This window comes from Podarcis liolepis, assembly GCF_965112155.1.
Source record: "Podarcis liolepis genome assembly, chromosome: 2".
NCBI classification, from domain to species: domain Eukaryota; kingdom Metazoa; phylum Chordata; class Lepidosauria; order Squamata; family Lacertidae; genus Podarcis; species Podarcis liolepis.
In genome coordinates this window covers 84,766,059-84,789,371 of record NC_139555.1, presented here as the reverse complement: position 1 = coordinate 84,789,371, position 23,313 = coordinate 84,766,059, and the positions used below count along the sequence as shown (strand labels likewise).

General features: G+C 40.3%; 1 protein-coding gene across 4 annotated transcripts in view; it reads left to right on the top strand.

Annotated features, from left to right (window-relative positions):
* The window catches only part of EEFSEC (eukaryotic elongation factor, selenocysteine-tRNA specific), a 154,037-nt gene that overhangs the window by 37,287 nt on the left and 93,437 nt on the right, over positions 1–23,313 (top strand). For all 4 annotated transcript variants that reach the window (XM_083489337.1, XM_083489340.1, XM_083489338.1 and 1 more), the window contains 3 exons: positions 10,583–10,790; positions 17,539–17,635; positions 20,953–21,117. In XM_083489337.1, the coding sequence (XP_083345463.1) occupies positions 10,583–10,790; positions 17,539–17,635; positions 20,953–21,117 (470 nt within the window). The remainder of the gene's footprint in view (positions 1–10,582; positions 10,791–17,538; positions 17,636–20,952; positions 21,118–23,313) is intronic.

Below are 23,313 nucleotides of genomic sequence, written 5' to 3'. Positions count from 1 at the left end.
TGTTTTTGCACCTGGTAGGTATAAATCAGTCAGCTACATGACTTTAGTCCTCTTCTTCCATGCCCTTGGGCTCATATGCGCCTCATTCTCCTCTTTTCTCTAGGTACAGTCGCAAAAAGACATTATGGCCATAAATCCAGGCCTCATGCAAGCGATACTAAACAATGGTTTAGCATTATGTACAACATACCCACTGTTTTGGTATTGCTTTCCTATAGCATTCCTATAACATTTTCTATACTTGAGTTTGGAGTAAGAGTATAAAATTGACATGATTCAGAGTCACTTCTATAGTCTTGACATCTTACCCAACAGAGCTAAAATTCTATAATTGCAGTTTCATTAAAGTTGTCCAGTTCTGTTTCAAACCTTATTTGTTTTGCCGTGTGATGTTTATTATTTCCCCTTAAGTAACTGAAAATGAGGTCCTTTATTGCTTCAGTGGGCGAGAGGGTGGTGACCAAACAGGACTCGAGAGGCTAAAATATATTTAGAAAGATTTATTTTAAATAGTCTAGTGAATTCATTTCCATTTGTGAAAGATTTGAGCATAATAATATCAAACAGTAATCAACAATTCAATATTTGGGGAGAAAAAAACAGTATATGCTGGTGAAGATTATATGAAAAAAGGATATGAATATGGAACTTAACACCACTGGGCTAGTAATATTTGAGAAAGGAGAATATATGGGCTTGAACGTTGATGGGAGCAGAGATTAAAGAGCCATTGGGGCAGTGAGATCACATATAATCCCCACCCACAAGTGTATTTTAACACCTATTGCTTATAGGTTATTTTGTTCAAACAACAACAGTGGTCTGATTGAAAGCATTGCTTTAAGATAGGTTTTCAGTGAGTTTTCAGTTAGCAAATTTAGTTAACGTTCATGTACATTTGCTATTTAATTTTGCACTTTCAATTTTGATTGGCTGCTACGTTTTTGTTAAGGCCATTTGCATTGAATTCTAGGAATGATTTCAGGTCTGCAGTCTTGAGAATGGGTTATTTTGTTACAGCTGTTTTTACAGTTGTTTCGGCTTCCACTCTTGTTTTTAACCTTCTTCTGTTTACCACCCCCCCCACAAATTTCCAAACTTAATCTTCTATGAGATGAATGGTGTGCAATTGAGGTACTTGGGGTTTAAATTGTTCATGAAGGTAAGTTCAAGTGAGTGTAAAAAGCCCACTACATCCAGATAGCATTGACATGCCTTGATTAAAGTTCTAGTTATAACTCCAGTTTTGATGAAAACTAATTATTTTTTCCCTATGGAAAGAGGAAATGCTGTGATTTGTTCTGCATACTTCGACTCGTGTTTCTTTTTTCTACCCATAAAAAGTCATGTGAAAAATCAAGCTTGCTGCATATGCTTATTCTAGTGGATTGAAATTTCTTTTAATAATAATTTAAATGATAACTTATTTGGGAGAATCTACTGTATATTTTGCAAAGTGGTTTGTCTGTCGGTTCATCTGTCTGTTCTCTATAGGTTTGGCTGTCACTTGAGATACTGTCACCAAACTCAGTATGATGGTTCCTGAGGTGGGGGCAGCAATCATTGTTAACAATGGTCCGCCACTCACCATTTTGAAAAAAGATGGCAGACCAAAATTAGGGATGTTTGGAGTTGTAGTCTAGTAATATCTCGATAGCCACAGATTCCCCATCTCTGCTCTGAAATCAGGGAACCCCCTCCCATTCTGTTTCTGAACATACCGCTGTGTTACAATATTCCAAAGAGGGAGTTCTTTGTCACTCTGAACGTCCTGAATCCTTGGCCTACCTGGCAGCAATTCCTGCTAGCATATACAGTATGCTAAGTCCAAAGTTCCACAGTCAGGAAACACGGCCCAGGGGTCTGTCCACATAAGCAAAATCTGAAGTCTAATGGACAGGAAAAGTAAGCCATGTTCAAAGTCCAGCAGTCAGGAAATACAGCCCAGAATCAACCCTGAAACACAGTCCCATAGCCGTTTTGGAGTATCCAAGCTGAAGTCTATCAACATAGGCAGTTGAGCAGATCCAGCACCTCAGCTGTGCTTCCCAGAGCATACTTCCTGCTTCTCCCTACACCTCAGAGTTTGCCTTGTTCATAGAGACGGAGGCCTCTCCAGTTCTGATGAGGGGTACTCCTCTTCTGGTCCCTGCATTCTGACCCCCCATCTTCTTGCTGTCCTCTATCATCCCATGTGTACTTTCCAAAACCCCAACCTCTGCTTTTCCACCCCCAGCTTGCCCCGGTGGGTCCCAGTCATGGCTGCATCCCTCACTGGGATCCTCCTCCTTGTTGTCCTGCCAGTTTGTGGCACTTAAGGACTAGTGCAAAGCCCTGTCATTTTGGTAGGTGGGATGCATGTGAAGGGAAAGTCTCCGTCTTGAGTGATTCTGTCACCAAGTGCAGCACTTCTCCTGTGCCCTTCGGAGTGAATGGGAGCCATTCACTTATATGTGAGAAATGAGAAGTTTTCACTGAGTGGCACTTTTGGCTTGGGGACAGTAACTGCAGCCCAAGATGCCACAGCATGCTGCCCCCAGAAGGTGGCTCACGAGAGAATGTGGTCATTGGCCTGAAAAAGATTCCCCATCCCTGATTTAGGGCTTTACAAGAGCGTTGGCCAAGAAAGCTACAGAAAGCTACTGTGCCTTGTTGTAACGTTAGGAGTCAATGTAACTTCTGGCTATCTAGAAGCACGGCAATTTTCTGTTCAAGGGTTTCTCTAATCAAATATCTTGACTCCTGCGGCAATCGGTGTTGGGTTTTTGTAGGAAGCAACACAGAAATTAAGGAGTGACTGATTCCCTGATGTTCACCCCTGACATCCGGCCACCAGGGTTTAGTGACACCTTCCATATGGAACAGCATGCCTCAAAATACTTACGGGATGCTGGAACCACATTGGGAGTTCCTGTTTCTTTTCAAAATGTTGTCTGTCCAAAGCTCTGGTATCTGGTTTTGATACATGATTTGCATTCGTTTACAGAGGGTTTTTTCATGTATAGTTCATGCACTCTTGGCCCCCTCCCTTTAGTGTGGGATTTTGAAGGTTTGCATATCCTGGAAAAATCTTCCTTGTTCACCCCATCAGCTCCCCAAAGGTACCTACAAAAATCCTGTATGGCTTGTAGTATCTCCCAAGGTGTTACTATATATGAAACAGAATAATTTACGTACTTCTGAATGGGGATTTGGAGCAAAAAAAAAAAAAAAAGTTAAGAGAGGGTGGTGGGGGAAGTTTCGTATGCACTGCATGAAACAGACAATATTTCCTGAAACAGGAGATATTAACCTCAAAGAATTTAAAATAAAATATTTATTTTATGATTTATTTTTTTTTAAAAAAAACCTTTAGTATAGAAGGAGAAAAGAGTAGAATAGTCAGTCTTTTTATCCTAAGTGCAGATGAAATTGATTAAACCTTTTAAAACTCGCCTCAGTCCACCCGGTTTATTAATTGAAGAATTTCCTCTTTCCCCAGAATGGGAAGTGCATATTAAAACAGCTTTGCCCCCGAATAGCAGTGATACTTGAGAACAGCACATTTTCTCTTCTGTGCTAGAGGAAATCCTAACATGGTAAAAAGCCATATATATTTTAAAATACATTCAAGGAAATGCTATTTCATTTTCTTGTAAAGCATGAAATCAAATTATAGCCCATGGCCCACAATTATTTTATTTCTACATTTTAAATTCCACTTTCTGCCATTTGCAGTGCCTGTGAAGAGGGGTTGTGCTGTTTGTGCAAAGAGAACTAAAGAGATTACCTAAACAAAAACAAAAAAGGAACACAGCAGTAGCTTAAATAGGCAAGTAGTCAGAATGTTGTGCTTATGCTCAATCCTCCTGTGACATGTGAAACCTTTTAACTCATTCTCACTTGGACCCTCTTCCCTTTTCCTCTACTCGCTCAATTTTTATTGTGTTTGGAGATCAAGGCATGTATAGTTTTTGATATTGATAGATACTGATGGAGCAGTCTGATCATGTGCCAAGCTCAAGGCACCTCTTTTAGTTTTCATTTTTAGGGGGCAAAAGTTCATGTGCTTTGAAATGAGTAGCTGGAAATTCATCTTTGGTGTTCGCATGCACTTATAAAAACACCTGGACATACAACACATGCCTGGAGTATTGTAGTCTCACGGTTCTAGTTGTGTGCAGCAAGCCTGTTAAAAATAAAGTAACAATTCTCTCGATTCCAAGAAATGGAAGGGGAGGTCTATAAGTGATCTAGTCTTGACATTTGTAGCTCATTTAATTGGATTATTGTAAATGAGTTCCTATTATATATTTGGGCTATAAAAACAAAAACATTTTATATTTACTGATTAGGTATCTGTTTACATAGGTTACCAGTTCTACTGGGAAGACACGTGTGATTGGTTCTGTCCATGTGGGTTAAATATTTTTATTAATTTATTATTATTATTAATTACCACCTACCCTTTACTCTAAGTTCCCAGGGCAGGTCACAACTGTTTAACTATTAAAACAGTTTAAAAGAAATTACAATCACAAGAATAGAGTGGGTATTAGAAATATACATCTTGGGCGTCAAAAGGACAGGGTAAAGAGATGCATCTTCAACATACAATGAGAGCTGTATAGTGAAGGTTCCAGGTGTACCTCTGGGAGGAGAGAATTGCACAACTTATGAGCTGCTACAGAGAATACCTTCTCCTGGGCCACCACCAATGCAAGATTCTCAAGGCAGTGGATCTACCAAGAGGGCATTTTAGAGCTCTGCAATGGGATAACCCATAGAAAAGTGTCTTTCACAAGCCCTGGGCAGTGTTAATCTGCAGAGGGTGGGGGGCATGGTGATGAACATTGCTTTAATGGCTTACCTGTGGCCCTCCAGATGTGATGTGATTCCACCTTCCATCACTCAGTCCCAGGCTGCGATGGACTGTGGCATAGTGTTTTAGCCCATATGAAAGGGCTGCATGTTAGCTGTCTTGTTTTCTGCTGTTTTAGAGTCCCAGGATAGGCTAGTCTGATGCTGAGGCAGTCACTGATAGGGCAGAGCTCACACTCCAAAGGCAAGGCAAGTCTGGTTGTCCGTTCAAATCTGGTGAACAAGTCAATGATGCTGCTGCTGGATCTCAATCAGAGTTGTAAGGAAAGGCAAAAGACAGTACGCTTTTGGCCAATGCTGGCTAGGACTGCTGAATTGCCAATGTTGGGAAAGATTTTCTGTAATATACATTTCACTTCTCTGATTATGTATTGTGACCTCACTCTAGTGAGTTGATAGGTTTTTGTTTTTAGACTGCAGATGCATTCCAGGGTGAGCATATGTTTGTATTTATGTATTTATATGTGTTAGGGCTGCGATGGGCAACCTTTTTTGGGTCAGGGGCTGCATTTGGTTTGCAGGACCTGCTGAGGGCTGGAGGCCAGCAGGGCTGGGATCAGAGCAATGTTCAGAGCCACCTCGTTAATGTAAGAAATAACAATAACTTATATCACAGTGAATCCTAAAGCTATAGTCATCTATTTGTGTGGGTGGATGGTGCGCAGTCATGAAATAGCTGTTCATTGCCATTTCTAGAAGGTGTAATAGGACTGACAGCACTCTCTTATATTGGAGAGGCAGCTAAAGGAGACTTGGCTGCAGCAGCCCATACACTACATGATAGTGTGCTGCTGCTGCCTCCTATTTGGAAATAAATCTACAAAGTATGCTTAATGTCTGTCTGCAGTGGTTTTAAGTTTGGGGAAAAACCTGCTCTTTCCACCTTATTGATATATAGAATATATGGAGATGTGTGTTGTAGAGATCCCTGCCTCTGGTTGTTTATTTTAGACTATAAAATACCCTCAATTCAAAAACTGTAGCTGAATCTGCATTTTGAGATGTTTTGGTCTAGCTTTCCTGGGAAATCGCTCATAGGTTGGAAATTTCCCCCCTCCTCCCATAGATTCATAATGTTTTTGTTTCTAGAAGATTTTCCCAATTTGTAATTGGTTCTAGCTGATCATGGCTGGTGTATCCACAGTAGATTGTAATCGTTTTCTTGTTCAGTGATGCTTTCATGTATGCAGATCAGTCTTCTGCGTGTCTGCTTCATTCAGATTCATTTTGAGTCCCACTTGTCTGCCTTTGGTGGTTTCTGAAGAACTTTCTCATCTCTCAGATCACTTTTTATCTATATGGAACAATATCCTCTGAAAAACTGAAACAGTTCGGTTACTCTTTTTATTCCTTTTCCCCGCAGTGTCTTTGGAAGATGTTCTCTCAGCAAATTGTGCAGGTTTATGGTGAGATAGCATCGGCTTGTTTTATTCCTGTCATTGTTTCTGATGTCCCTACCGCTGCGGCTGTGATAGTGTTTTCTTACCTGAATTAAAAGCCTTCTGTTCATGAGATTATATGCATAACAGTGCGGTGTTACATAGGTTCATCTTCATATTTTCCTTTGTTGCTGAAGTCCTTAATACCTGCGGGAAATCTCAGATATCTTTGTAATCTTTTATTGTCATAAATATGGTTTGGCAGTGAGTTCTTTGCCCACTTATTTCATGTTAGTCAGGAGTTCATAAAATTTTACTTCGTAGGAACCGCCTCCTCTGCAAGCAAGCTACCCCCCCTTACTGCACTCTCCCCGGAATGTCAGCCTTTAAGTGAACTCCATTGTCTTTTTTGACAGGCGTGTGGGAATTGCTACGTACCTGTGAAATCCGGAATAGGGAAAAAAATGGACCCGGTTCCCCATTCTTGGCTTATGCCATGCTAAATTTGCTAGTCTTTACAGTGGCACAATACTTTTTGTTGTTGCTGGAGACTAAGAGGCTAACCCTTTGGAAACTGATCCTTTAGATTTTTTAAAAAAAAAATCTAAGAAAAGTAGGGTCAGTAAATAATACCTATCAAAAAGTTTATCTGATATAGTGGTACCTCAGGTTAAGTACTTAATTCGTTCTTGAAGTCCGTACTTTACCTGAAACTGTTCTTAACCTGAAGCACCACTTTAGCTAATGGGGCCTCCCGCTGCCACCGCACCACAGGAGCACGATTTCTGTTCTCATCCTGAAGCAAAGTTCTTAACCTGAAGCACTATTTCTGGGTTAGCGGAGTCTGTAACCTGAAGCTTATGTAACCTGAGGTACCACTGTACTTCCAAAAATGTTTGCCTTTCCCCACATGCATTTAGGAAAGAAGTTCCATATTTGTGGGGCATCCCCTGCTTCTTCCAGTGTCACAACTTTCCATTCCTGGTGTGCAGTAGGAAGGATATGCTTGGTCTGATTCAGAGATTGGCAGTTTCCCATGACTTTTTCCACCCTCTTAGGCTTGTGGAGATGTTCATAATACAGTTGAGCTAGAATAACGTAAGCTTCTAATATTGCAAATTTCCTATAGAAAAGCAAGCCCTGTGCAGGAATTTTGTAATGGCTGAAACCACCCTTGGTCTGTAGGGGGAAATCAGGATGTTATGCAGTGTTCATGCCTCAGTGCTTCTGCCTTAATTCCTTTCAGCCATGCTGGTCAAGATCCAATTTACATTGATGCAGGAATTATAGCTAGCACTATTCATTGTTTACGAAACACCTCAGCATTTCAGATTGTTTAGCAATCACTGTTTCAGGTAAAGTGGTTCTTCTTTTACATGTTGGAAACAAAAGCTGAAAGATAGTGACAGCTAAAACTATACAAATTAGTTCAAGATTCACTTAGGCCTGATGTTGGCAGTTTACAGATCCAATGTGGTTTGGTTTTTGTGAAATTCACATTACAACACATCGGTTTTATGGAATGATTTGATTAATTTTATCTGATAAATCAAAATGCCTCAGTTCTTAAGGGCTTCAATTTTGAGGAGATTTCAGTTGAAAACAATGGTACAGTTGTAAGCTTGCTATGGTATAATCAGCAACAGTTTTATGTGTCGAAAAAAACACCGTACAGTGGTACCTCTGGATACGAACGGGATCCGTTCTGGAGCCCTGTTTGCATCCTGAAGTGAATGCAATCTGTGCGTGTGCGGGTCACGATTTGCCGCTTATGTGCATGTGAGTGATGTCATTTTAACCGTCTGCACATGCGCAAGTGGCGAAACCCGAAAGTAGCGCGTTCCGTTACTTCCGGGTCGCCGTGGAGCGCAACCCGAAAACGCTCAACCTGAAGCAACTTCAACCCAAGGTATGACTGTATACCTACTATATTCCAAAGCATATGCGGTTGTATCAGGCATTACTTGGACGTTGCTACAATTAACAGGCAGCTGAATTCTAAGTTTAATGTAATTCATTAATGACATTAAAGTAACATAAAATACACCACAACATTACAAATAATGAATACTAGGTACTCTGAAAAAACATTTTAAAAGCACCCAAAATATGTAATTCATTTTTGCAACACTTGAGTATGCAGAATGGTGTATAATAATTTTCTTTAACCTCATAGCCCTGTGAACTAGGTAAATGTTGCTGTTCCCATTTTAGAGAAGGACAAGTTTCTCCTGCAGTCACAGGTTGAAGTGAAAGATTATAATCTTACTGCTTAAAATTAATGCACCCCCAGTTTATGTAGATTTCTAGTGTTTAAATGAGGACAGCTTTTAATGATTAGCCGAAGAGTGGTTTCACATTTTAACATGCTGAAGTTACTTGTTTTCTCATGAGTTAGTAAATAATGCACTGTGACCCATACGTCTGCTTGAATCACTGCATTGTAGTGCCCCAAAGATAATCGGAAAACATGGTGTCAGCCTGTTAAATGCACATGTGAAGCCATCCGAATGTTTGATAAGATGGAAATAGTGCTTTATTGCTTTGATTTTGTTTCACCAGTAAAAGATGGTCAGATACATTATGCTAATTGTGTATCTTGCCCTTGTGCTCCTCAGCTTTGATTACTACAGTGTGCTGCATTTTAATGCACTTTTAAGCTGAATTTTTTGAGCTCATGGACATTCTAAATGAGTGTGTATGGATATGGATAGCTGATTATATCGGGTAAATAAAGTAAGCCAAGAAAAAGCAAGCAAGCTCTTATATTCTGATGGTAAAGGAGAAACCGAAAGAAAAACAATTATGGTAAATCACGTGCCTTGGCCATAACCTTTTTTTAGCACAACCTGTTTTAGCATAACTTTTAGAATGTTGTTGTTAAGGATACAGTGGTACCTCGGGTTAAGTACTTAATTCATTCCGGAGGTCCATTCTTAACCTGAAACTGTTCTTAACCTGAAGCACCACTTTAGCTAATGGGGCCTCCTGCTGCTGCTGTGCCACCGGAGCACGATTTCTGTTCTCATCCTGAAGCAAAGTTATTAACCCGAGGTACTATTTCTGGGTTAGCGGAGTCTGTAACTTGAAGCGTATGAAACCTGAAGCGTATGTAACCTGAGGTACCACTGTATTATTGTTAAGACAAGTGAAACTGTCTGAAACTGCTGTTAAAATGCTTTATAATTTAACCCATATCATATAAAGCAGCACACCTTTTGAATAAGGCTGTGACACATAACTACATTGTGCCAGTTCAGAGGTGCATATCTTAAGCCAAGATGTGTTGTGACTTAAACTCTGAGTGAACAGATGAAGGGGGGAAACCCGATAGGTGGTCATACATTTCCAAAATCTCCATAACTGAGGGCCATGGCCAGTGTTTGGTCCCTGGTGAAGAATACACATATTTTGACACAGCACTATTAAGTTTGGTGGCTGGAGGCATTGGAAGGAGGAGGTTTGAAGTAGGCTTAGACAAGGGATCATAAGAACCATCTTATTTAGTTTGCTGTTGTGCATTTCTAGTCTCATTAGGTGGGGAAAGCAAGAGTTGTGCTCTTTGGCCTTCCCCTTCTGACAGCCCACCATCCTGACAGCCCACCTCTGCAGCCCTCAATGTGCTTGAACTGAACTTCTGCTGTGGTGAGTCTGTTCTACATAGGTTGGTTCTCCAGTTAGGGATCTATATTATTTGGGGAGCCACCATAAGTATTGCAAGTCCCTCGGAGCAGAAGTTCAGCCTGGACTTGTGGGGGCTGCAGGGACATGCTGTTGGGATTATGATGGAGGGACGGGGCCAGCAAGCAGGGCCCCCCACTCTGTGAACATTTGGAAATTATCGAATTGGGTAAACAGCTGATGCGCACTCCCGACTCCATATTATTGATCCTATTGCCACCCCTTTAAGTTTAATCTAATAGGGAGTTTTTCATGGTGAGAAGAATTTGAGAGTGGTATTTTAGCTGTTGTGGAGCGTTGCAGCGTTTATAGCACATTTTTAAGTCAGGACTATCAGATTGCTTTTTTAGAAAGTTTAAATTGTTCAGTTAAAATTATGTTGGGTCAGTGTGGTTCTGAAATGAGATGTGATATATTGTATTTTTTTTATTTGATACTGTGGAGCAAAATTAAATTTTGATTTCTGTTTTCTTTGTTTAATTATTTTCTGCCCTAGTGTTATAATCATTTAAATATCTAGAAAATGTAGAATGTTCACTGTGGAATTTTATCTAAGCCACCTGTTTTCTTTGGTTATAACAAATATGGGTGGTATTTGCAACCACACTTTCACTGTCTTGATGTTTAGAAATTTGACACTGATTCCATTTTTTTTATTTCAGGGGCTCAGATAATTGACCTGATGATGCTCGTGATAGACGTAACAAAAGGGATGCAGACTCAGTCAGCAGAGTGCTTGGTGATTGGGCAAATTGCATGTCAGAAAATGATCGTGGTTTTGAACAAAATAGACCTTATTCCAGAAAGTAAACGACAAGCTGCCGTTGAGAAGGTGTCGAAGAAAATGCAGAAGACCTTGGAAAATACTAGGTATGTAACCGAGCGAGCCAGGTATGTACATGAAAGAAAGAGTCAGAATGAGCCATGTTCTATAAAGAAAATCCCTAAATCAAAGCTATCCAGGGTAGTAGCCACAGCTCAAGGGATCATGTATGAACATGTTCTGTAAATGACTGTGTAGTTTTCACATGCTTTCCATGGAAATGATTGAGAGCTATCCCACAGATGAAAAATGCCCTTTAATGATTTGATCAAAACGTAATCTCCTTCTTTGAAGGCTTAGTTAACACTCCCCCCCCCATACTTTGGAAAAGAGCTTGCAAGTGTGTACATATCCAGCCATAAGGTGTAGTATTGTGTTTGGTTTTGCATGGGTGTTAAATTGTCACTTATTTTATATGTCTAGTTACAGAGACCGGTTAGCTTGCTATATTCCTGGCCTGCTGCTCTATTAGTGCCTTTAGCATCTGCATCTAGAGATACAACTTCATTTTTCTGTGAAATATCTACAGAGCCACTGTCCAGCGGCAAGTTGTTTATGAAGGGAGCTGCTGTTGTTGAGGTCATGGTTACAAGTGGGTACATAGAGTGGATTTCCCCCTCACAAGGTCACAACATAGAAAGATTGCAAAGCAAAACCTAGGAATCTTCATTCTTCACCTGCTATGTTCCTTCCTCTTCTTAAGTTCCGAGAGTTTCAGCAGAAATAAATAGGGTATGCATTTTGAATACTGAATGTTTAACAAGTACAAGAGGACAAAATAAGTCGTCCAAACTAGGTTGCATAAACCACCTTATGTCTTACTCTGATTGCAGGATAGTGTCTTTTTGTTCCACCAAACAATCTGAAACATCTTACTGTTTTATCAGTCTCTCTGTTCGTCTTTGCCCTGTTTCCTTTTCATCAGTACACCATAAAGGTCACTGAGTTAAATTTCTATTTGCAGATTTGATAGAGACAAAATCCCATCAGTTTAAACTGTCCTTCAAGGTAGTTGCTGGAGGGCAAACAAATGTAAATAAGCTGCGATTTTTGTGTGTGTCAACCTGTTTTATAGTTTGATTCCTCTTTATTTTGTTATTCTTTGTTAAGTAAATACTTTCATATTTCCTCTGAGCTATCTTAAAATTTCAAAGCTCTAATTTCTCATTGACCTCAAATGCATGGTAAAGAATTTTATAGTTCTGGCTGTTTGTAAAATCAGTCAGGTAATATAATATCAGCGGCTTCAGTATTGGGTAAGAATGTAATTTCAGTAATAAGGTCCATGAGACTGCAAAAACTGAGCAGAATTATTATTTTACAACAACACCAACTGAAGGATTTCCTGAAATGTTATTTACTTGCTAGAAAGTTTGGTTTACAGTACATCTGTGATGCATCTGTTATGTTTGAACATACTGGCAACAGATGTTCAGCTGAGGGGAATATTCAGGTGAGTTGTACTTGTGAAACCGAATACTTATACTTGAGTTTATCCTTTCTCTATAATGTTGTCCCCGGAAAATGAAAAGGATTTTCTAGCTTTTACTTGAGTTGATATTACTGCTACTACTTGACACTGGGTTAAATATGCAACCTTGTTATAAATCAAGAGAAAATGACCACTGTAGAGGTCAACACCCTTCAACACCCAGATAGACTGAGGATTCTGACTGTAGAGCTGACAAAAGCTGGAAATATATAGCAAGGATATAAATGTCATATTAAAAATCCTCTCACCCTCTTCTCTGTTAAACCTTTGTAGCCCTTTGAACCTCATAATTTCTCAGAAGCCATTTCACCAGGCCTTCTGGCATATCTTGGAAGTTAAAGTGCAAGTGTGTTCTACAGAAAAAGAGCTCATAAATTAGAATGCTTGATCTTCCTTCCTCCATTATTAAAACTCAGGGTCATGCAATCTCATATTTTTCAGGTGATCTCTGTCTTTGTGATTAGGAATATGATTGTTTCCATCACCAAACCAACATTTGGCCAGCAGGAATTTCTGAAACATTCCTGATTCTTAGTATGTAAGCCAGCAGCACCATGGCTTATTGGAGTGATGTAGTCCTGCGTAGTCCTGCTGCTCACACTGGTCAGGATGGAAGCTTAGGAGATTGTGCCTCCCTGCCTCTACCTACCAAATTTAGTACAACGATGTTGTGTTGCATAAGTGTTACCAGAACCTGTTAGTTTAAGAACCTTGGAGTTTATACTAGCCAACTAGCTTCCACCATGCTCCAATAAAGGTGGGTGCAATAACAGTAGCTGTATCAAAAGCTCAACAGTTTGCTTAGAAAGCTCCATGTCTCATCCCCGATTCCCACAGCCATTATCTCTCCCACCTCCTTTAAGTGGTTTGTGAAGGAGTAAGGGCAAAACCTTTGTTGGGCTGGTTTTTAAGCTGGATTTTATTTTCCTAAAAAAAATTGAATTTGTGCATTATGTTAAAACACTTTAGCAAGCTGCCACATTTTTCTCTAGGGTGTAACAAATTGTCTTATTTATAGATTATAATGTAAGGATTTTTTTCTAGGACCGATTGGATGCTTTTGTTTGGGGAACATGCCTATTCCTCTGAAGTTTGTGGATCAGCCCCCTTGCACCAGACACACAGATTAGTTTTTAGTAAATTTATCTTTACCTCTTAGCCACACTTCTAGTACTCCTTTTAGTGATTCTGCTCTCTGCTGGGACTAGCCCATTAAAGATGCTTAGATGTGAAGGCTGGATTAGATACTGCAGGAAGTTAGACTAGCTGCCCTTTTGCCCTGCAGTTTTGTGGTTCTTATAGTTGCCAGTTTTGGCTCTTTGAGTGACCTGCATATATTTCTACACAAAGGGCTCCTTTCTCATTCCTTTTGAATGCATGTAGGCTCTAATGAATGTATGGGGGCTGCGGATGAATGCAGAGAGGCACTTAAGGACTTCCAATGAGTTGAACGGATTATTTGCTAAAATATTAGTGATACAATCCATGCTAACAGAGAGGCATAGCATCAAGCCAGATTCATATCATGCAGAGGACAGGAACAGGAATTGCATCCTCCTTGGCAACCCGTAGGTGACTTCATTACTGTGTACCATGAATTGTAAAGCTGGAAAGAAAGTGATGGCATTCACTCAAAGTCTCCTTGCACTGAAGCAGGATCCTCTGAATCTATATACATCTTAGACCAGGGGACGTCTAGCATTTTGACACCAGGGGTGAGAACATTTTTCATACAGGGAGCTTTTCAAGCCCCTGTAGCACTGCAACGTGGAAAGCTGCGCCTGCTGAAACCGCTTTTAGGTCAATGCAAATAGTACAGTAGCCCTAATATTCAAAGTTTGGTCTTCCCTGATTTGATGGTGGGCCAGTTTGGATATAATGCTGAATCATTGCTTAGTGTTGCGCAGGAGTAGTTTTTCTGAACCAGTGTTTCTGCTGCTTACTGTAATGGCGCAAGGCAGAGAGAGGTGGCAAGGTCAGGACTGTGCTGCTGCATTGGTGGGTGTGCTGGATTGGCTGTGTCCCTATATATATTTCATTTTACAACAAACAACAAACTCTTAAAAATCAAGTTATTACATATTTCATATTTCGACTGCCTTCCCCCTCTTTCTGTGGTCCCTTATATTTATAATATTTTTACTCCATTTCCAAATTAAACCGATTTATTATTTAACACATATAATCAATAGTTGTTTAATATCACTGCACATTTTTACATTAATCCTGCTAATGTCCTAATCTCTTTGCAATATTTTTGTAAACATTCAATAAACGATTTCCACTCTATATTAAAAACATTGCAGTCTTGATTTCTTATTCTTCCAGTCAGCTTCGTTATTTCTGCATAGTCCAATAGTTGCCATTCCTCTTTTGTCAGGACTTTTTCTTCCTTCCAACTTTGGGCAAATAAGATTTGAGTGGCCATGGTCGCATACATAATTTGATTTTTATATTGTTTAAGTATCTCTGGTCCCATAATTCCCCAAAGAAAAGCCTTCAGTTTCTTCATAAAAGTTGTGTCCCTGTACCATCCTGGTCTGTGGCAGCGTGTCAGGAGGGCGGCTCTGCCTCACTGTCTCACCACACTGGCCTCTCATGGTCTTATGGGCACAAGCTGCAGCATTCCTTGGACTCGCTCTCCCTGCTTTTTAGGTACCCGAGTTCTTCATTTCCTCAAACTTTGAGGGACTTTGGTAACTTCAAAGTCCAGTTAGTGAACAAAGCACAGTTTGATCCTGGCTTGTCTGAGCTAACTACAATTTAAACTGACAAGAGGTCCCTGATTTCAGATGTAACATGGAGCTCTGGTTAATTTAAAATAGAATGTGGAAGCTTTCAATCTGCTGTTCTTGTGAGTGAATGTGTGTGTTTGTGGTGGAGGGAGAGCTCATGAGCTTGCATCTTACTGCAGCTTCTGCATATAATATTAAACTGTGTCCAGATTGGCCCTATGTCTGTAGATGTGGGCCTCAAATAAAAGCAGCACCCCTTCCTCCAGTTTTGTGATAAATTTGGCTGACTGGTTTATTTATTTCTGTAGCACGTCTAGCATTCCAAATGCTTCACAGTGCTTACTGTATTCTTAAAAATCCCACAAGTGTTAAATTCTCCGTTGCTTCTGTTACAGATTCAGGAGCCAAGAGATTGTGATAGGCCCAAGAGTTTATCCACTAGTGACCAGTAATTTAAACCCAGTCCTTCTAGGTCTAAGACTGCATGTCTGCAAACTCTATCTGTCAAACCCAATTTTCTTAGTGTAGATCCTGTCTATCCGATATGTCACGTCTACTTGTGTGAACGTTGATACCTCGTAGGAAGTGGAGGACAGGGGAGACATCTGAAAATCTCAGAGGGAAATGGAAATTCTCACCTCAGTTGGCCACATTTGAGGCACAAGATTAAAGCAAGCCATGTAATACTGCACCCTTCCCCACTTCTTCTCCTCTTCCTACTGGCCCTGATATATGTTTGGTGGCTCTTGAATAACTTAATATGTTTTTATAGAGGGGAACTGTAGTCTTCTTCATTTTCCAGTGTTTTAGCAAAGGTATTACTGTGAGAAGCAGGTGTTCTGATGCCACTAAAACTGGTTACAGGAAAAAAAAGTTTGTTCCCAAGGTATGCTACATGTTAATACATTTGTAAGAGCAATATGTCATGTTTTCAGCCCTTGCCTCTGAAAAAACACACACACCAAGGCACCTAATTCAACATTAATTTATATGTATTAGGAGAGATTGCCCAAATGTATTTGGATAAAAATAATTGAATTTCCAAAAAGCTTTATGGTTAATCGCTCGAATTCTCAGTACACATTTTTATCGTCCTTTGTCCCTGGGAACCTTAGGCTTATGGCACATAAACAGAGAAAATACCTTGTATACAGGATTAGTGTTAGATAACTTCAGTGGAAGGGCAATACACTTGGGCTGTGATCCCAGTGGAGCCTGCACTGGAGCAGCTTTGAGAATCAAACTTCCCATGAACATTCTTGCTTTGTCAAAAAGTTCCCTTCCCCCAGGAACTTGCCCCTTTGAGATGAAAATCTAAGGCTTTGGAGCCTGAAAACAAAAAAGGCAAGGGACAGGCCTTTGACTCAGAAACTTCTTGCCAGTATTTGTTATGTGGCTGAAGTTGAATGCTTGCTAGAACTGAGCATTTACTGTATTTGTAACATTTTCCTGCCCCCACTTTTTATGGCAGAAAATGAGCTATTATCATTCTGTTTACTTAGGTTTTTGTCTTAAGAAGGAAAAAAGCCTTCTTTTTAAAAGTGCCAATAGTATTTGTGAGGCAAAATCTGATCGCAGGTGCAGAAGATATGTGGCAGAGGATTCAGCATCCTGAGAATGTCAGCTTTCGATTTTTAAATTCCTTCAATTGCTGCTTTCAATTTCTTCATTGTATAGGCGAGTCATATAAATACTGCTGATTCTTGCTGAGAACCCCAAGCTGTCTGAAAGAGAAGCCATAGCAGAGCGCAGACCATGTATTTTGTGTTTAGGAAGCCCAGCTCCAGTTTCCAGATTCTCTGGTTCCATACTCAGCTAGCAGGAGATGTAAAAGTTGTCTGTCTGAGACCCTGAAGAGTCCCTGCGTTGATGATATCTTCTGAAACTTGGCTACTCCTAATTTATTACTTGCCTAGAAAGTAAGAAAGAGAAGGCAGAACGCATACAAAGACACATGCTATAGCCTTGAAAAGTCCATCACTGAATATACCATGATTCCATTTTCAGGTGGAAGTGTACTGTTAAGTGATTTGATTCCTGTTGAGTTGGCACCACTGAAAAATCAGGAAAGTGCTGTGGTTTTCCTGGTGAAAGCAGGCGGGCAGGACACATTTGCCTTGGAGTTTGTGGGGCTGGGCCCTGGAACAGAGCCAATGCAGTAGGATGAGGCTGGGTCAAATTAATTTTCCCCTTAGTTTCTTTGGGCCAGTCCTTGGACTTGACTGGGTCATTAGCCTATACACAAAAAAATGTAAAATGTCCTTATTTAGGCACGTGCTCGGGAGATTGAGGAGGAAGGTCTGGATTGTTTAGGTGCCACTCAAACTGTATTTGGTCTAGTTATGCTTTTTTAGTTTTTTAAACATTAATTGGTTTCAGGGAATATTCAACATGTTTGTTTATATGAAATCATCGCTGGGCAGGAGGGTGTTATTACTGGAATTTTATAGTGTAGTTTATTTTCTTCTCTGAGCCACTTAGGAATGGAGTGGTCTTGAAATCTATTTTTAAAAAGAGAAGAAAAAAGAAGGAGTGACTTGTCTCTGAGGTGGAATTCTCTTTTCTCAGGTTCCATGGGTGCCCTATAGTTGCCACTGCAGCAAAGCCTGGCGGACCAGAAGCTCCAGAAACAGTGACGCCGATAGGGGTTTCTGAACTAATTGAGGTATGTGTCTTGGAAATGTTGTCAGTCTAGGCATGCTACAGATCCTTGTGTCTGAAGGATAGTGTGAAATGATTTAATTGGAGGGGTGTATCTGAAGCAGTCCCTCACCAATAGAATTAGGGAATATAATTCTCTCTTAAGAATACAAGCACGGCTTGGTGGGATGAGTGAGAGGGCCTTCTCAGCTGCCGCACCCAGATTAAGAGTCACTTTGCCCTGTGAAGTGCTACTGGCCTCCTCCCTCCCTACTTCTCCTTCTCCTTCTCTTTCTCCTTCTCCTTCTCCTTCTCCTTCTCCTTCTCCTTCTCTCCTTCCTCTTTGCTGGTTAGTAAAGATCTTTTTATTCTGGCTGGATTTTTATGAGCTAGACAAGGTTTCAATGCCCCCCCCCCCTTTAACTGCTGATTTTGTAATTGTTTGGCACTGTTTTTATGAACCTATCATTTTATAACCTGTAAGCTGCGCTGAAGTGTGTTTACACTAGAAGGGCGGGATATAAATGTCCTGATAAATAAATGACAGAATGACGGAAACCCCAATGTTTTTAAAGTCCCATAGCCCTCTTCAAACAAAGTGGGACTGTGTTGGCTGGTTCTATCCCAACTTAGATCCTCTGTGGGAAAAGCCCTGGTGGTTATATTTGAATGCAAACACATGAAAAGGTGCTCTACACACATGTAGGGGCTTCTGTGTGATTAAGGTCTGCACACTTAAGGGTTTATGTGACACAACCTTGTGTGTACTGGACCCCTCCACTCTCCCTTGCATATGGGAGGTACTGTCAAGGGCTCAATATTATGTGATTTAAAAAAAATGTACTTATTAATTTTTGGAAAACCTGTCACGTTTGAATCCAAAAACTGATATTTTATCAAGGAGGAGAGGGCTTTGTTTGTTTGTTTGTCTGTTAGCGAAGGCTGCAATCCTATTCATACCTTTGGTGAGAAGTCCCTTGTACTCAGCAGAACTTCTTTTTGAAGTTCTGGGTAGACACACATAGAATTGGACTGTTCAAAGTAAATGTTGTAGAACTAAACTATGAGTACTTAATAAATAAACTGAATTTTAAAACTCTTTAAAAACCAAGTTAGAAGCTACCTTATCCTAAGTCACTGCTCTATTTCTGTGACTGGTTTCCGTCTTCTTCATGATGGAAATGCCATGACTTAACTGGGTGGTCTCATGCATGTTAACTGTGTTTTGCCACAAAGTCATTCCCTGTCCTCCACTCTTCAACCTCATTATTTCATGATTGTCATATATGCTTGCTGATCTAGCTGTGTAAATTGTATATGTTTTCTTTGTGTATGTGTGAGAAATGGCTAGGGGTATATTCTCACAGTTTAAGGTGCCCAAATTCGCCACAGGGTTTCCTCCTCTTGAAAGGCAGAAATGTAGACACAGACTTGAGATGGTGCAGATAAATTTCGTTAGTTTATTCAGAGGGTTTCACTGCAGAAAAAGACAATGCAGAGTTTTCCATGTTTCTGGCAGCAGTTTGTTTATTTATTTAAATATATTTTGTCCTGGTATGGCCTGCATGAGTCAGCTTTCAAATTGCCACTATAATTGTATGCATAAGCTTGCAGGTATCTACCTATCAGCTTGGAGAATATCAGTGACAAAATATCCTTAATTGATTAGCATGTTTTTGAGGGGGAAAAGTGCATATTCCAGGTTGACCAAACTACCTTTAAAGTAAACCAGTTAGAAAGTTGAGAAGCATCTTTCCTAACTGTCTTTATTTGTCCTCTATGTAGCAGTATCTAAGTTCAGTGGTTTTCCTGAAAATGTGCCCTAGATTCTCGACCTGTAAATTTACCACACAGGATAGTAACTTTAAAAAGAACAGCTGTTCAGAAGGCAGTAATATATTGTCAACTTGATGCAACCATGAACTTAAAGATAACTTTGATTATAACAGAAAATGTGTGAGTTTACAATATCTTTTTTCAATAAATAATGGTTGATTATTTATTGTGACAAACTAAAATTGAAATTGGTGGTGCCTAAGACTGCCCCAAGGAATAATTTTATTTAAAATGTATAGGGCTCAGTTAAATATATCCTTGTGGACTTGGAGGTTTCCTCCACCCCCATTTTCTAAGGACTTCAATCATGATCTATGCATGAATTGTGGGACCCAATTGATTATCTGTTGACTTTGTACAACCTGGATTTAAGTGTCATGGATTCATTGTGTAGTCTCCAGCAAGTCACTATTTCTTGGCCTCGGTTTACCATCCATGAAATGGAAATTCTAATGTCCCACATTTCACAGAGTAGTTAGTAGCCAAATGAGGTAAAAGCACATTAGGTTACAGGTGGGGAGAGGGATTCATTTAGAAACATATGTGAGGCAGGAGGGAAATTGTGGAGCTTTGACCTAGATCTCCAATTACAATAATATTAGAATGCCCAGATGAAATTTAGTGTGAGCCCTCCTGCATACTATAGATGTGTGCACCTGGATTTAAATCCCTTTGCAATCCCTTTCAACAGAGAGCCCTCCACCTTGCTTAGTGGGCTCTGGACGCCTTCATGAGATCTTGAATGGTACTGCGAGATTTTCTGAAGGCCTTGTGAGACCTTCCCAGAACCCAGTAAGCAAGCCTGAGAGCTCAAAAGCTCTTTCTGCACCAGGAAAGGCAGGCATGGAAAGAGCTTTTAAGATTCCTGACGTGCACAAGTTTAATTTGCATGATATCAGCTGGCCAGCCACCAAATGCATAAAGCTGCGATCGTGCAAGTTGCGATCCTGCTGTAGTCACAAATTGTCCAAGGCAAAGAGAGGAGCGGATATAGGGATTTTTGAACTTTTCATGTGTGCAGCTCTTGAGAACAGGTGGGGGTATATGCATTCAGGGGATGTAAGCAGTTGCTCTTCACTATAGCGCAGCAGTGTCTGCATTGCTTTTGGCAGGATCTTTGTCCCTGGCATTGTTTGCTAACCAAGCTGATTGTGCTGCACCAAATCCTTAAGGCAGAAAACTGAACTCTGTTGCTGCTGCTAAGCGTGCATATTCTGGGTAGCGTACCCAGTTCATTTGATGGTGACCTGCTCCAACCTTGCTGCAGGACTCCTGGAATCAGAAAAAGTATATAATGGTTAAAACAGTCCTCCTCATGTTTCCTCCGTTCATGCGCGATATAATGGCTCACCAACCTGTTGTTGTTGTTTAGTCGTGTCTGACTCTTTGTGACCCCATGGACCAGAGCACGCCAGGCACTCCTGTCTTCCACTGCCTCCCGCAGTTTGGTCAGACTCATGCTGGTAGCTCACCAACCTACAGTGCTTCTTTTTGTATTGTGTTTAGGTCCTGAAGTCAGAGGCTTACCTACCCACAAGAGACCCTTCCGGATCTTTCCTCATGGCCGTAGATCACTGCTTCTCCATTAAGGGTCAAGGCACTGTGATGACGGGAACCATTCTTTCAGGCTGTGTCAGCAATGGAGACAATGTGGAGATTCCTGCCCTCAAGGTGAGTGTATCTTTTCTATCACTAACATCTCTAGAAAAGGGAATGAGAAAAACATGCAAAGGTAAGACTGTGCTTGCTTCTCCCTTGCTTCTCGTCTCTCCATATATTTCCTAACTTACCTAACCAACCTGTGTTGGTTTGCTTGTAGGAAACTTAACAAACCCTTTGGGAAAAACTTGTATAGCACCATGCAGCTCTTAACATGGTATTGTTAAATGGAATCACAAGGAATGTAATTTGCAAGGGAAATGGAAGCCACAGGCTGGCTTCTTAAAAGGGGGAGGCCCCAGAAACAAGGATATGGGAAACAGTTCAGGCAGCCAAATGGGGCAAAATCTTTGCCCGATTGTAGCAGCAGACAGAAGTGAGAAGAGAACAAATTCAGGGCATGTTCGTAGTCAAGAACATTAGGTGAACATTTTAAAATCTGCTTTCAGCGAGATTATGTGCCTGAGGGCTGTGGGTTCAGTCCTTTTTGGAGACATTATTTAGAAAGACACAGGAAATCACTGGGGAAAATATTTTGACAGGGGAAAATGACAACTTTAATATTCTGCTTGCTTCAGAAAAGGAGGAGACTATAAGAAAAGTGTATGGCACTAGAAAAGTGAAGAGTTAGCTGTTGCAATAAAATGTTATATGGCACCAGCCTGTGAACAAATGATGAACCAAAGCAGAGTAATTATTTTTCCATATATTTCCAACTGAAAATGTATATGAGCAGCTATTAGCATGGTAAAAAATGTAACATCATACCCTTTGAATGTTCAGATGTCATGGACATGGAAGAAATGTATATCCTAAAACTGAACTTAAGTGTTTCCATTTATTCAGATGTAAATCTGCTTAGAATGTCACCCTTTGCAATCCAATCCTAAGCATGTTTCCTCAAAGGTGAGTCCCACTCTGTTGTAAGGGATTTACTCCCATTTTAGTGAGGATACGATTGCAGCCTTGAACCCATTGGAGATCAGCTTAGTATCCATTCCTTCCTTCATATGTCCTGAATGTTACAGATGTATCTGTTTTTGCTTTCCACCACCTCTCTCTGATTATTCTCTCTCAATCTGAGTAATCTGACATTTCAAAAACTGTCTGAAAAAACCTAGTAGTCCCCTTTCTAACTTCGTAAGGTTTAGCACTGTCAGTGAATGTGAATCACGTACTGGCATTTTTATTGCTAGACAATATGAGAGCCATGGCTACAAAACAAGCAAAATGACTATCCTCTTTCCATGAGGGCATCCATTGGTGGAATGGAACATCAAATGTGAGACGCAGAATAAACGAATGATAAATGGGGCTTTTCAGATATTGGGTTGAAAATCTTGTACCGTAAACCATTTGATTCTGAAATGCAGTTTTTCAGATAACCCTTTAAATATTTGTCACAAGGAAAACTTTGTTTCATTAGTCTGCATTTTTGCCTAAAACTAGTAAGATTATATGGAAAAGAAGGACAGCATGGCTTGTAATGTGAAGAAAGGATAAGATCAAAGAGATGAGAGAGGTGTGTGTAGATCCAGAAAATACTCACTTTAATTGTCAATCTGTGAGCTTTGTACAGTACACCTATGATATAGATGAGTTTGATAAACTTGAATTGGTTCCAGTTGTTTCAATCAACATGCTATGATAGGAAAGGGAATTCAAATCCTAGAGTTAAATAAAGAGATAGAAAGGCACAAGAACACCAGAAAAAAATCAAGACATCATTTCTTCATTATTAGGTAAGGTTCACTTTTATTAGGTTTAACAGCGCCATTAAAAATCGAGTTGTTTTAAAAACCGATTACATTATTATTAGTAGTACTGATATTTTGCTTGTTGGCTATGTCTGTTCCTTAGTTCAGGAGTGGGGAATCTGTGACCCTCTAGCTGAACTACAACTCTCATCATCCTTGACCATTAGCCATGTTGGCTGGGACTGATGGGAGTTGGGGTCCAGCAAAAGCTGGAGGTCCACAGGTTTCCCACCCCTGTTTTAGTTATGTAGAATATAATTTTAGTTACCGGTAGATGTTCAGCATGCATCCAGCACTTTAGGTTTTTAGATAAGTGTGCGCCTCCACATAGACAATATTACATTGGGTTTCTCACGTATGCTGTGTGGAGTGCTAGGCTTGGATACCTGTGAGAGGTTATTCCATTCACAGGTCTACAAAGTAACAGAGGAGGCAGAGTTTATAACACACT